Source organism: Monocercomonoides exilis (assembly GCF_001643675.1).
Source record: "Monocercomonoides exilis strain PA203 chromosome Unknown scaffold41-876177, whole genome shotgun sequence".
NCBI classification, from domain to species: domain Eukaryota; phylum Preaxostyla; order Oxymonadida; family Polymastigidae; genus Monocercomonoides; species Monocercomonoides exilis.
In genome coordinates, this window is record NW_027150586.1 from 681,263 (window position 1) to 694,279 (window position 13,017).

At 33.2% G+C, this 13,017-nt stretch overlaps 2 protein-coding genes across 2 annotated transcripts; one reads left to right on the forward strand and one right to left on the reverse strand.

Annotated features, from left to right (window-relative positions):
- Positions 1-6,464: 6,464 nt before the first annotated feature.
- MONOS_5278 (uncharacterized protein) lies at positions 6,465-7,169 on the reverse strand (the record flags this gene model as incomplete). The annotated part of the gene is made up of 1 exon (XM_067875410.1): positions 6,465-7,169. One exon carries the CDS (start codon positions 7,167-7,169, stop codon positions 6,465-6,467), a length of 705 nt encoding a protein of 234 aa, XP_067722597.1.
- Positions 7,170-9,507: 2,338 nt separating this feature from the next.
- MONOS_5279 (putative VID27 cytoplasmic protein) lies at positions 9,508-12,699 on the forward strand. The gene has a single exon (XM_067875411.1). It carries the CDS (start codon positions 9,594-9,596, stop codon positions 12,249-12,251), a length of 2,658 nt encoding a protein of 885 aa, XP_067722598.1. The 5' UTR covers positions 9,508-9,593; the 3' UTR covers positions 12,252-12,699.
- Positions 12,700-13,017: the final 318 nt, after the last annotated feature.

Here is a 13,017-nt window from a genome sequence, read left to right on the forward strand (position 1 = left end):
GAATTTCAATCTTTTCTATCAAAGCAAACAATAAAGGAAACAATGACTTTTTTTAAAGAAAAATTGAACGGAGATCTGCAAATGATTCAATTGACAGAAATAAACAGTCATCCGATCATTTTCTCTTAACACTTTTTTCAGAGTTACTAGCAATGCTTGAAAACTGGACTGAAAATGAACAAAAACCCATGATCTGGGAAATTAATGAAATAATTGAAGAGATGGATGGTTATGGACTGTTTTCAGTTTTGACTGTGGAAATGTTCGAAAGAATCGATAAAACAAATAAAAATGCAGAATTTTGTTAAATGAGTTCAATCAAAAATATAATTTGCTGAAAAAAGCACGCTCTTAAAAATTAAGTATTTTCTGATGTTCTTTGAAGAAAGTTCATTCTTTTGCGCTGGAAATAACATAAACGAAAGCAAAAACTTAAAGATATTTAATTATTTCGAAAAAAAACTAAAAAATTTGGTTATTATCTTTGAAAAGTCGAAAATGTTTGTTATTTGGGTTCAATCAAACTGAACCTTGTTTGATCATTTTCGGAAATAAATCCATCAAATTTCTTCATAATGTTCATATTTTTGCATCAAATTATTTTTTTGTGATTTTAATTTTCAAATTGACGAAGTTTAATGGATATATTGTGTGATTATTTTTGATGTCATATTATTTCTTATTAAAATTTCGGTTAAAATATTCCTTTTTTTGTATAAACAAAAGAACACTGAAAAATGAAAAAGCTCATTGAAGACATCTTAATCTTTATTTGAGTGAAAACATTTGTTTTTCAAGCAATTGTGATATTTTTTCAATTTGAATACAAAATCTCTTCCTGATGATAATCTATCTTTGAAAAAACAACACCCCAATAAAAGTTAAAGTTTCAAAAATAATCACAAAATATTGTAAAAATTTATCAAAAATGTTTCTATTTTATAAAACCCAAGCATTAAACACAAGCGACTTTTCAAATAGAACGATCCGAATGTTTATATCAATTTCGTTTGTGTTTTTTGAAATATGAGTTCAATAGAAAAAAGGGAATGACTTCAAATCATTGCATCATTTTTAATCATACCCTCTATAAAATACAAAATATTAAGTTTTCTTATTTTTTTCAATGAACTTTGACATGATAAATTTCGTTCAAACAAATTAAAGCTCAAATAATTAAATTGTTTCAGATTCTTCCCCACTGGATGCTTTTTCACCATCATCTTCCGTTTTTTTTTTCTCAATCGAATAAACTGTTGCATCTGTGTCATCCGTTCCAATGGATGAAATGTTGCTTGTTGCTGTTTCAGCATCATCTTCGCTTTTTTCGTTAACTTCATCGTATGTTTTTTCGTATCTCTCTGGATTATATTCAAAACATATTTCAAATAACTTCAGAATTGAAATTTTCTCTATTTTAAGCAATACAAATGCAGCAATGTGATCTTCAATGTGAGGCAGGCTGGTTCTATTATGTGACAAATACATTCTTTTCCTACTCCAGACAGCTTCTGTGTTATTTGCAAGACAATTTGTTGTTTTATTTTTAAATTCCTTGCTATGATCAACTGTTAAGAACCCAAAACCTAGCTCTTGCAATTTTGAGCAGGCTTTCCAACAATCTGAATATATCATTGTCCCAGGCTCAACGGTTTTTGTGACAATACAAAGAAGAGTTTTTGAATCCCTTTTTTCACTGGAATAATAAATGCTTTATTTCCCAAAGGATTTTTTTCATAGATTCCAAATATCCAAACCTGCTTTTTGGATCTGCTCCTATGGTACTTCCTTTTCAGTAACAAACACTCATCCAATTCGACAACCTTTCCAACACCTCCTAATTTTTCTTTTTTGAGTAGTATCCCGAATAACAAGCTTGTTGGCAAATAGCAAAAATTTCCCCCGTTATTTTTTCGCCAAGGCCTGTAAGAGATCTGGCCTGAAGATGCTGAAGGCCTAAGTGAAATAATAAAACAGTTTGTAATATAAGTTCAATTTTTGCTTTTGCATGATAAAATGGAGTATTTAATAAAATAGAATTATTTCATTTGCATTTTCTGCAGTGATAGACAAATCTTCCTGTTGGTAATGCGTAGAAATACATATCTTTGTTGCATAGTGAGCATTTTTTTGAGTTAAAAATTAATTTATTATCGAATAACCAGCGTTAACTGCTTTCACTGTTGCTAAATGTTTTAAACAAGATATGACGAGAGTTTATTTCAGTGGAATTTTCCTCAATTTCCATTATTCTAAACAAATTATTATAACAAAAAATCCTATTTGATTTTTTTTAGTTATGTTTTTGGGACAGATCAAAAAAGATACCATGATCGAATGGCATGCCAAAATAAGAATGAAAAAACATTATACATATTTATCAATGTTTTTCCATAGAATAAATAACTGTTGTCAGTAATGTTTCATATCCCCCTTTTTTTATCGGGACCTAAAATTTCTGGATCTCCAGAGCACTTTTCGAAAAAAATAAATAATAGAAAACTTTAAATATATAATAATAAGCAATTCATGAAAATATATTTTGGTTTTCAATTTTTGTGAGGAGATCTTGTGTTTTTTGTTTTATTTTTTTAATTTTTATTTTTTTTTTTTTTGATCAAAGACTTGCTCATATTTTCACAAGCTTTTGGTTTGAGTGTTTTGAGTGTTTTGAGTAATTTCATCGTTTATAAAATTTTCTTCTTTTGAATTTTGGTTATTTTTCATTGTTAAACACTTCCTTTTTTTATAATTATTTCCATTTCACTAAATTTTGATAAAAAAAAAAGCGAAATTTGAACTGTTTTGTTTTTATTGTTGAAAAATTGTTGAAAAAATGAATGTTTTGATTTTCACAAAAATTATGAATCGAAAGGATGTGATTTGAAGAAAATGAAACAAAAATACACAAAAACAAAGTATTATAAAAAAAAAACTCCATCATAAAAAATAAAAGGTTATTCATCTTTTTGAATACCTTTGTATGTTAACAGTTTTCATATTTGAACTACAAAAATCATGAAAAATATTGTATATACACAAGAATTCTATATTTTGTTAAAAAAATCGTGAAATGGAAATAATAATAAAAAAAGGAAGTGTTTAACAATGAAAAATAACCAAAATTCTAAAGAAGAAAAATTTATAAACGATGAAATTACTCAAAACACTCAAAACACTCAAACCAAAAGCTTGTGAAAATATGAGCAAGTCTTTGATCAAAAAAAAAAAAATGACAGAGCTTTTCACAGAATTTTTATTACGAAAAAATATTTACAGGAATAGCTTATTATTATATATTTACATATTTCAATTATTAATTTTTTTCTGAAAGTTCTCGGGAGAGCCAGAAAATTTATGTCCCGATTGATTTTTTGGGTTCCGATAAATTATTGACCCTATATTTGAAAGAAAATATATTTATATGTGCTCTTATGGAAAACAGAAAGTTAACAATTACACATTATCTATTGAAAGAACAAGTTAGAAATATATTTTCGTTGCATTTTCTTTCGCAAAAGAAATCAGAAAATTTTATTATTATCAATGGCTTTCATGGGACAAAATATTTTGAATTATATATTTTGTTCCACTTAATGTTTTCAAATTTTTTTTCCTTTTTTAAAGTTTTTGTGTGTTTTTTGCATAATAATTGAAGACATATAATGATGTGATGGCTGAAATAGTTTGGAACGAATCTCAATTATTTTCATAATAGAAAAAATTTTGCCCCATACACTTTACACTTACATTAATCTTCATTTATTCTTTTTAAATAAAAAACCAATTCATTTAAAGTTTTCAAACATTATCTTTCTTATTTTTTCTATCACAACACTTCATTATTTTATAAGGAATAATTAGAATAATAAATAATTCTTATTTGGAATTTCCTTTATTCTTCAAAAGTGCTTTTCAAAATAACAATTTATGTTTTTTTTTCAATATATTTGGGTGATTTTTTTTGATATCAAAAAAAATTCCGACGTTTGATCAAAAACAAATATTATTAAGGGTTTGGTTAACAAGAAAAATGAATGAGATGATCATTCAAATATATTGCTTGATAAATAATAATTATTAATTATTTGTTGATTTTAATTTGTTTCCAATTGTTTTTATTTCAAATATCGAGAAATGAAAATAATTTCAAAAATAAATATCGAAAATTCGATAAACCAAATAAAACATAAGTGAACTGGTTTTTAAAACATGTCAACAACAATCACAATACATTATTAATCAAATTTTAATATAAAAATTTGTTTTATGATATTGTTGTTAAGAAATTTTAAAATTGATGCTAAAGATATTAAAGCATTTGTTGAAAACAAATAAATTTCAAAGTTTAAACAACTAATTCACCGTCATCCTTTCCAGAAGTCATTTCTCCATCTAATGCATTAATTTCTGGTCCTTCTGAAATATGTGAGATTTTTGCTTTTTTTCAATTCCATCATTCTCAATTCAAATCCAATTAGCTTCTTCAGAAAATATCATCTCCAATTCTCTTCCAAATCCCTTCATCCTGGGCACTTTCCATATGAATTCGCTCTCCCAACTCGATAGCCACCCAACACAAGGAGATATAAACATTTCATTCATTTCCATTCTTTTCCACCTCCTGCCATGAAAACAACACAAAAACATTCAACAGATAAATATTCAAATATAGAAAAATCAATAAAGACCAAACTGCCCTTCGACTGTTTTTCGCCAAGCACACTCATTCCCACAGCCATCATCATTCAAAATAAATCAATCTCTTCATTTCAGTCTCAGAATGGTCAAATTGCTGCATGGAATGCATCTCCACAAAATACATCGTGTATCTCACTGGAGAGTCTTCTCAGCCCGTACACATTGTGGTGGATGTCCAGAGGTGTTTTTTCTGTTTTTGGCATGATCATCTCCTTTAATAATATTCTCAACCGCCAAAAGAAGTATTTGATGTTTATCTTGTCAATAACATGAACATGAGGGATATGGGGCAGAGAAGAGATGGAAGAATATTATTTGTGGGAGAGGGTGGAAGTTGAGTATATTTTTGAATGTTAATATTTCGAGAGGGGCTTTTAAAAGGAAGAAATTCTGAGACAAAGGGGTGGGGAAGAGCAGGTGGAAATTCGGAGAAGATTATATAGAAAATGTGAAGAGATGTGGTTGGAGATGATGAAGAAGGTGATTATTGTTGATTGGAGAAATGGATTTTGAAAAAAAGGAAAAGAGGGCAAAAGCGGGACAGAAGAAGAATATTCCGAAATATTCAAATGGAATAGGGGTATTTTTTTATGAGAGGAGAAGAATGTTTTATGGAAGAGAATGGGAAAGATGAAGAAAAGGAAGGGAATTGATATTTTTTGATGATTTTGGGGGTTGAATGGAAGAGGAAAAATGGAAAGGAAAGGAAATTGAGAGAGATTTACGTTTTCTATTTTTGAAGCGAAAGGAGAGAAAGTCACAGAAAGAAGACAAATGACTTTGAAGGAATCAAGCTTTTTTGATTAATAACATAACGTCAGCCATAATATTTGCAATTTGGGTTTTTTTATTTCGTTGCGAAATAAACTTGTTAAATGTGGCATTGCATTCATTCGATAACATCATATGAAGTCAAGTAATCTTCGTCAGAAATATCATTCGACAAATTTCATATTTCTTAATCATCTCTTCTCCGCATTCTCATTCGTTTTCTTCCTCATTTCCCATATCTTCTTCTTCAAATTATAAACTTCTTATTCGTCTTCTCCTTTCCCACCAACAATGCCATATTCATCTCGTTAAAATCGTCTTCATTTCTTCTTCAATTACTTCTAATTTAATATTTCTTCTGACTAATTGAAGGATCAAACCATAGACCTTTTGATGCATATTAGCTGTTCATTTGGCAGATTGATTACAAGCTTCTCGAATTAGATATTCACTTTTCTTTCTCTCAACAACAACATCGTCACTGTCAACACCTTATATGGGATTGTTGGATGTGCATTTGAACAACTTTCCTCTACTTCAGCTGCGCATTCCGCTCTGCTTGGAGGTTAGAACGGCTTCCGCGAGCTAACTGTGCGGATTGGTCGAATAGATATCGAGGGGAAATGGGAGTGGGAGGAAGAAGCTGCCAGACACATCACTGTCATCCACTTGCTTTATATCACCCCGAGAAGCAAAGAGAGAGAAGTTCAAGTTCAAATGGAAGAGGCAAAGAAAGCTTCGCGAATGAGTAAATTGATCGCAGAACAGAGGAAAGGGAGACAGCAGAAAGATCCAAAGGCGAATACAAAGACGAAGTAGAAAGATGTATTTTGCACATCGTAAATTGACGCTTTCGATAATAAACTTGCAAAGGCAGCAACAGAAAGGAGGAGAAGGGACAGGGGAAGAGGAAAAGGGGGTGATGATCAAGATGAACATCAGCAAAAATTTTGCTTATTCTACAGCGCACTCTCATGTGCTCAGCTGCACACTCAAAACGACACAGCCTCATCGATAATTGTCATCCATTCTTTTTCTCCCCTGCCACACATACGATAACCTACCACTTCTGTTTTTGTTGTCACTTCGCCGAAGACCCTTACTCCATCGTCTCCCTCCACAGACTCCTTTTTAGTCACGTAGAAATTACTCGACATATCTTGCCCAAGCTCTGCCTCTTTATCGAACATTTCTTCTTCCTCTTCTTCTTCTCCTTCTTCAACTCCTTCCTCTATTTCTTCGTTCTCGCTACTACAGCTTGTAACTGTGCCAATCCTGCGTGCAGTTATTTGGAAGAGCAGATTGAGCAATGCAGTTGTGTTTTCAAGCAGCTGTGCGTCAACCACGAGGTTCGTTTTTGAGCGGCAGAACATCCTTCTGAACAATGCAGTGAATGCGGCTAGCCAGGGGATTCGGGCGTGTAATGATGGTGGCGAGGAGGAAGAGGAGGAAGAGGAGGAAGAAAAGGAGGAGGAAAGAGAAGAAGGAGAAGAACAAGATGAAAGCAGGGAAGAAATAGCGTTCGCCAAATAAAAAATCAATGAGAGTTGGGACGATTTCAATGTTGATTTCGGAACTTGAGCTGCAAGAGAAAGAACTTTGGAAGAGCTCGCAGATTGTGAAAGGAGAATAAGACGAGTTTGATAAAAATGAGAAAGAAGAGAAAGGGTTTTCAAGAAGGGGAGAGGAAGCCGCATTTGCAAAATTTGAACTCGTTGAAACAGAATTTGCGATGAGAAACACAATTAACTCAAAGACTGATATATTGATCGAAAACAAAAGAAAACAGAAAACCAGATGATGCAAGCAAAGAAGCGAGTATTTTTTAAGGAAGACGAGAAAGAGAGTTAGCGGGGGTGTTAATGGAAGCAAGGTGGGGGAATTAGGTGCGAAGATACAGAAAAGTGGAAGGAATCCGAGCTTTTGATAAGAGATTATTTGCCTGCTTGTGGTGATGTTATGGCAGTGCATGAAGAGGAGAAAAATACAAAAGCTTTTTGAAAGCTGAAAAAAACAACGAATTCATTGAACAACAAGAAAATGCGGCAAATGGGAAGGAAGTGAAGCAGAGAGCAGAAGCCGAGTTAGCGCTTGTTCAGACGATGCAAAGGAACATGGTTTTGATATTGAAGGAAAAGAGGAAGAAAACAGAAGAGATATTGAAGAAATGAGAAGAAGACTTGAAAGACAGAGAAATTGAGATGGAAGAGTCAAGGAGTTTGTATAAATCAACGGTCTTTTCTTCTTCAGCCATTGAAGAAATCGTCGTTTTGTCTAATTTGAACGGGAAATAGCTTTTCTCTATTAAATCAAATGCAAAACGATCTGCATTCACAAACTTCGCAGTTTTTTCGATCTCCGCAAACATATTCTACCCAATTTTTGTACTGCATCCTGAAAAAGTTCTGATGAAAGATGATATTCTTCTTTTTTCAAACAATTAACCGAATGTTCTCTTCCTCCTTCAAACACGATTTTCATAATTCAACTTATTTTGCTTTTCTCAAACACTGCACCTTCAATTCTGGTTCCATTTATCATTATTCCAAACCCGCACTCCCTGCAATCATATTTTTCTCTTCTGATTTCTCATTATTATCTCAATGACTTTCTACATCTTTGGTAAAACAGTTCTTAAATACAACAACAATTTGGTACATGCAATAAACTTAAACTTTTATTCTGCTCCATCTTCAGCTAAATTGATCCAACATCATGCAATTTGTCCTTCGCGCGCAAAACCCCATAGATTTATTGGAGCATACTTCAATCTATTCTCTATGTCGTGCTCCCTCTTGAGATGTTCCATCGCGCAATGCACTCATAAATATTAAGTGCACAATCTTCAACCTACTTTGTGAAGAATTTTTCGTAGAGAAATATGAACATTCCAGCATCACGGTATATGAATACATCTGATTTGTCACAGCAAAAAATCGAGTTATCTTTTTAATCGACGTTACCCATAAAGGCAAAAAAAGAGCTATTTCAAAGAAAAGACAAGTGAACCACACACAAAATGCACATCTCTTCTATCTCTTTCTCATTCACTCTCAAAGCAGTATGAAAACTTGGCTTCAAGAAAAACGTTTTCCAAAAGGTGATTTGTTGAAGTTGATGGCAGAGTTGAGGAATACGACGAGATTAATAGCATAGAAAGCGAAGGAGATGGATGGTGATCGTATAGGCAACATTTTGAAAAGTATGATTTGGATGAAGCGGGGCTGAAATAAAATGAAGAGAAGCAGTGGATAGTGAAGGAAATCAGAAAATTGTTTATTGTTTGAAATAGAAGAGAAAAGGCGAGTTTGAGTCAGTTGCGACAATCGATTGTTAATTCACCAACAGTTCAAAATACATTTCCTGAAACAATTTGTCCGTACAGCTGAAACTGCGATTTGTTAATGAAGTTTTAGCTGAAAAAATAGCAAAAAACAAACAGCTTTTATTCTTTGAAAGTTATTAATTAAATGTTTTTCCAACAATTTTTCTAGATCACTTTTAATGATGTTTTCCATAAATTAATGTTGTTTGGTAAGTTGAGAAACTTTTTATTTTCTTTTCAAGGAATGAATATTTTTTTTAAATTTTTAAAGGAAACTTGATCAAAAAATTCTTTTTCACCTAAAGCATAAAAAAGGAATGTTTTTTTTATATAACAATAAAACACATATTAATCACAGTTTCAAAAGCTAAATATTAATGAAAAATCAAATTTTTCTCAACGATCAACATTTTCCACAATCGAATTTATTATTTCAATTTTTGATCTTTTTTTATGATATCAAAAAAAATCACACATTTCTTTTTCTTTTTTCTTTCAATTTTTCTTTTCTTTTCTTTTCTTTCTTCTTTTTTTCTTTCACCTTTTTTTCATTTCATTTCATTTGTTTTTTTCTTTTTGAAATTTTAAAAAACTTTATTTTTTTTCGATCACATAATTCTGTTTTGAACTGAATTTATAACAAACAATTCAGTTCGTTCGCAACAAATAAGATGTTCCGATATTTCATTAATCAAATTAAAGATGCCCATAAGATTAATCTGTTTGAATCAATCATCAAAACCAAACCAGAAAAACTGTTGAATACTAGTTGCTGATAATCAAAATAATTTTGTCCATGAAAAATTTAAAAAGCAAATGCGATAGTGGGAGTGAAGTTCATCAAGCAGATATTTCACTTTATTCGTACAACCAACAAAAGATTGGATATGTATTGGTTTCTTCTCATTGCACAATTAAAGTGATAGAAGCTTCAACCTTGTCAAAAACTACTTTGAATGTTTCTAAGAAAATCAAAAAAACATTGAAACAGAACGACTTTTTTCTATCTGTTTCAACGATTGAAGGATCTGAACTTATTCAACAAAAAATCTCAAATGACATGCACATTTGTTTTGTTGATGAATGCTTTGGGATGATTTGGATTTGCAAGTTACGCCAATCGGCTCTTACACTTTATGCAACCTTTGGGAACTATCCAAGTTACACTCAATTTCGAGAAGAAATTGCCTCGAGGCTTTATGAAATCCGAAATCATGAAGAATGGAGCAAATGCTCGGATAAAGATTCCTTCATTCAAACTATTTGTCCCAAATATGAGCCATCAAATTCGCTGATTCTTTCAACAAAAAAACTCAGCATGAATCCATTATCTCAAACAAAATTTTTTACAGGCTCGGAAGATGATGATCAATCATCAGATAGCGATGATATGCATTTTTCGAGCGATGATTTTGAGGAAGGAGAGGAAGAGGAAGAAACTATGGAAGTCAGCGAAAAATTCAGTGAAGATCAGGAAAGAGAATCATATGACTCAAATTTGAACAAACGAGTTATTTCAGCAGTGCGTCAAAGGCAGAGAGCAGCAGAACGGATAAAGATGGACATTGAGCCAGATTATTCTGGTCAAGAGGAGGAAGAAAAGGAAGAGGAGGAAGAGGAGGAAGAGGAAGAAGAAGAAGATGATGATGAATCTGGTTGTGAGCCATCGGGAGTGCTAGTTACAGATCCAAGAAATTTCATTGTTCCCAAAAAGTTGAAATCAAAAGTTTTAAAAGCAAATAAACAACATTCGAATATTGTAAAGCCTTCTCCTTCTTCTTCTTCTTCTTTTTCTTCTTCTTCTTCTTCTTCCGTTTTGACTTCTTCAAGCAACAAAATGGATATTGAAGAAGACAAAAACACACTGCTGCTGGTTGGAAAAGCCATTTCCAGTTCGTTTGTATTCCGCCAATCAGGCGCATTAGATGTCTTTTCAATGCCTCATTTAAGTGGAGCAGGCGATCTTGCTTTTGCTTCTTCTTCTGATCTCAAATATTTAGGCACATATCAGCTTCCAAGCGCTTTGGCTGAGTCTTCGATGCATTCATCGTTTTCATCATCATCATCATCATCAACTTCTTCTTCTTCTTCCTCTCCTTTCTCATCCTCTTCCCCCTCCTCTTTTTTCTCCTCCTCTTCTTCTTCCCCCTCTCTTCCATCGTCTTCGTTATTCCACACGTCGTGTGCTGTTCTGCACAATTCCAATCAGGAAATGCTCCTTTTGGATGCAAAGCACAGCGACCGGCTGACAGGATTCGACCTTAATCAAGGCAGAGTTGTAGCTCAGTGGAGCGCCCACACAAAGAACAGCGAAGGAGAAAGCGGAGGAAAAGGAAAAGGAATGGGAATGGGAAAAGGAACAATAAAAGGAAAAGGAATTGGAAAAGGGAGAGGAAAAGAGAATGAGAAAGATAAAAGTGAAAGGGAAGGATATACGCCAATCAGATGGATTACAAAGAAGAAGAAGAAAGAGACTGCTGACTTTGATGCAGATGACCCAGTTGTGATTGGCGTGAATTCCAATGAGACGTTCCTTCTCGACACCAGACTGCCTGACAGAAGTGCAGTTGTCACTGAATTTGCTGTTTCTTCCTCTCCTTTTTATTCTTCTTCTTCTTCTTCTTCTTCTTCTTCTTCTTCCTCTTCTTCCTTCTCTTCTTCTTCTCTCCTTCTCTATCCCTCTCGTCTTTCTTCCTCTGGATTCAGCTATGCTGCCTCCACTAACCCGATGCTCACTGTGGCAGCAGCAACTGCCGATGGCTGCGTTGCTGTGGGCTCAAAACGCGGTGTTGTGCGTCTGTTTGACGAACGGTTTGCCGGCAGAGCGAAGACACAGCTGAATTTGGGAGGAGGAGGAGGAGGAGGAAGAGGAGGAAGGAGCGATGGGAAGAAAGGGAAGATGAGTGATCCAGTGATTGGATTAGATACAACAGCAGATGGAAGATGGCTGCTGGTTACAACGCCCACATATCTTGTGCTGGTGGACACTGTGCTGGGTTCATCATCATCATCTTCTTCTTCTTCTTCTTCCTCCTCCTCATCCTCCTTTTCCTCTTCTTCTTCTTCTTCCTCTTCTTCTGGTCGCTTCCGCACTGTTTTCACCCACCCTCTTCCCTCATCAGAGCGTTTGGACAAGACGCGCATCCGGCTGAGGCTGAGTGCAGTAGACACAGCTGAGCTGCTTGTGCAGTGCGGGGGAATCTGCTTCACGCCGGCAAAGCTGTTTTTTGATGACAAAACGAATGAGAAGCTGATTGTGACAACAACTGGCCCCTATGTGATTGTTTGGGACATGCGAAATATTGAACGGGGCAAATATGAGAAGTATAAGTTAAAGCAGATGGGGGATGTGGTTGTGGATGGAGACTTTGCGTGGGATGGCGCGCAGTGCAGTCTTGTTGTGGCGACGGAGAACCACTTGGTGAATGAAAGGCTGAAAAGGACAAAGAAATAGGAAAATTTGATTATTTCTTAAAAAAGTTAAAAAAATGTGTTTCAATATTTTTTTTTGTTTTTAATAGTTGATTTTTTTGAGGGGTAGGGGGAGTTTGAATGATTTATGCTTACAATAAAGTTCAATATTTTTTGGAAACAATTAGACAACAAAAGTTTTCTTTCCACGAAGTCATATTTGAAAAGATTTTTTGTTTTTTTTTCTGTACATGTTTCATATTCATTTTTTCCCAATATGTTAGTGTTTCAGAAGATGTAATTTTCTTTCTTTCTTTCTTTTTTTTTAATGCTTTAGGAATTTTGTTGTGATTTAAGTTGTGAATATCCTAATTGCGCCTTTAATCATAATCTTTGTATTATTTTTTCTTTGAAGAATTTTTTCATTAGAATTTGCATATTTAAATTGTTGCACAAACATAAAAAAAAAGAAACATGCTTTACAAAAAAAATTCTTACATTAATTTTTTTTATGAATTCACTTTTCAATTGTAAAATAAAAAATAGAAAGTACAATTGTTGGACAAGAAAATCACATTCGTAATATTCAATCGAAGCCTCAAAATTAAACAATAAGCTATTTAAAAATATCTATAGATTGGAGTTAAAAAAAAAGAGTGATGACACAACCATATGGAAAAAATAATGCTTTTCTATTCTTCTCCGATTTTTTTTCAATGTTGGTATGCCCATAAGTAAATAATTAATCCGAGGTTATTTGAATTATTGTTTATTGAAGAATTAAGGAAACATAAGTTGTTGACATTTCA

Coding starts and splice junctions, on each gene's coding strand:
- MONOS_5279 (XM_067875411.1), top strand. CDS start 9,594: ATGAAAAATTTAAAAAGCAAATGCGATAGTGGGAGTGAAGTTCATCAA.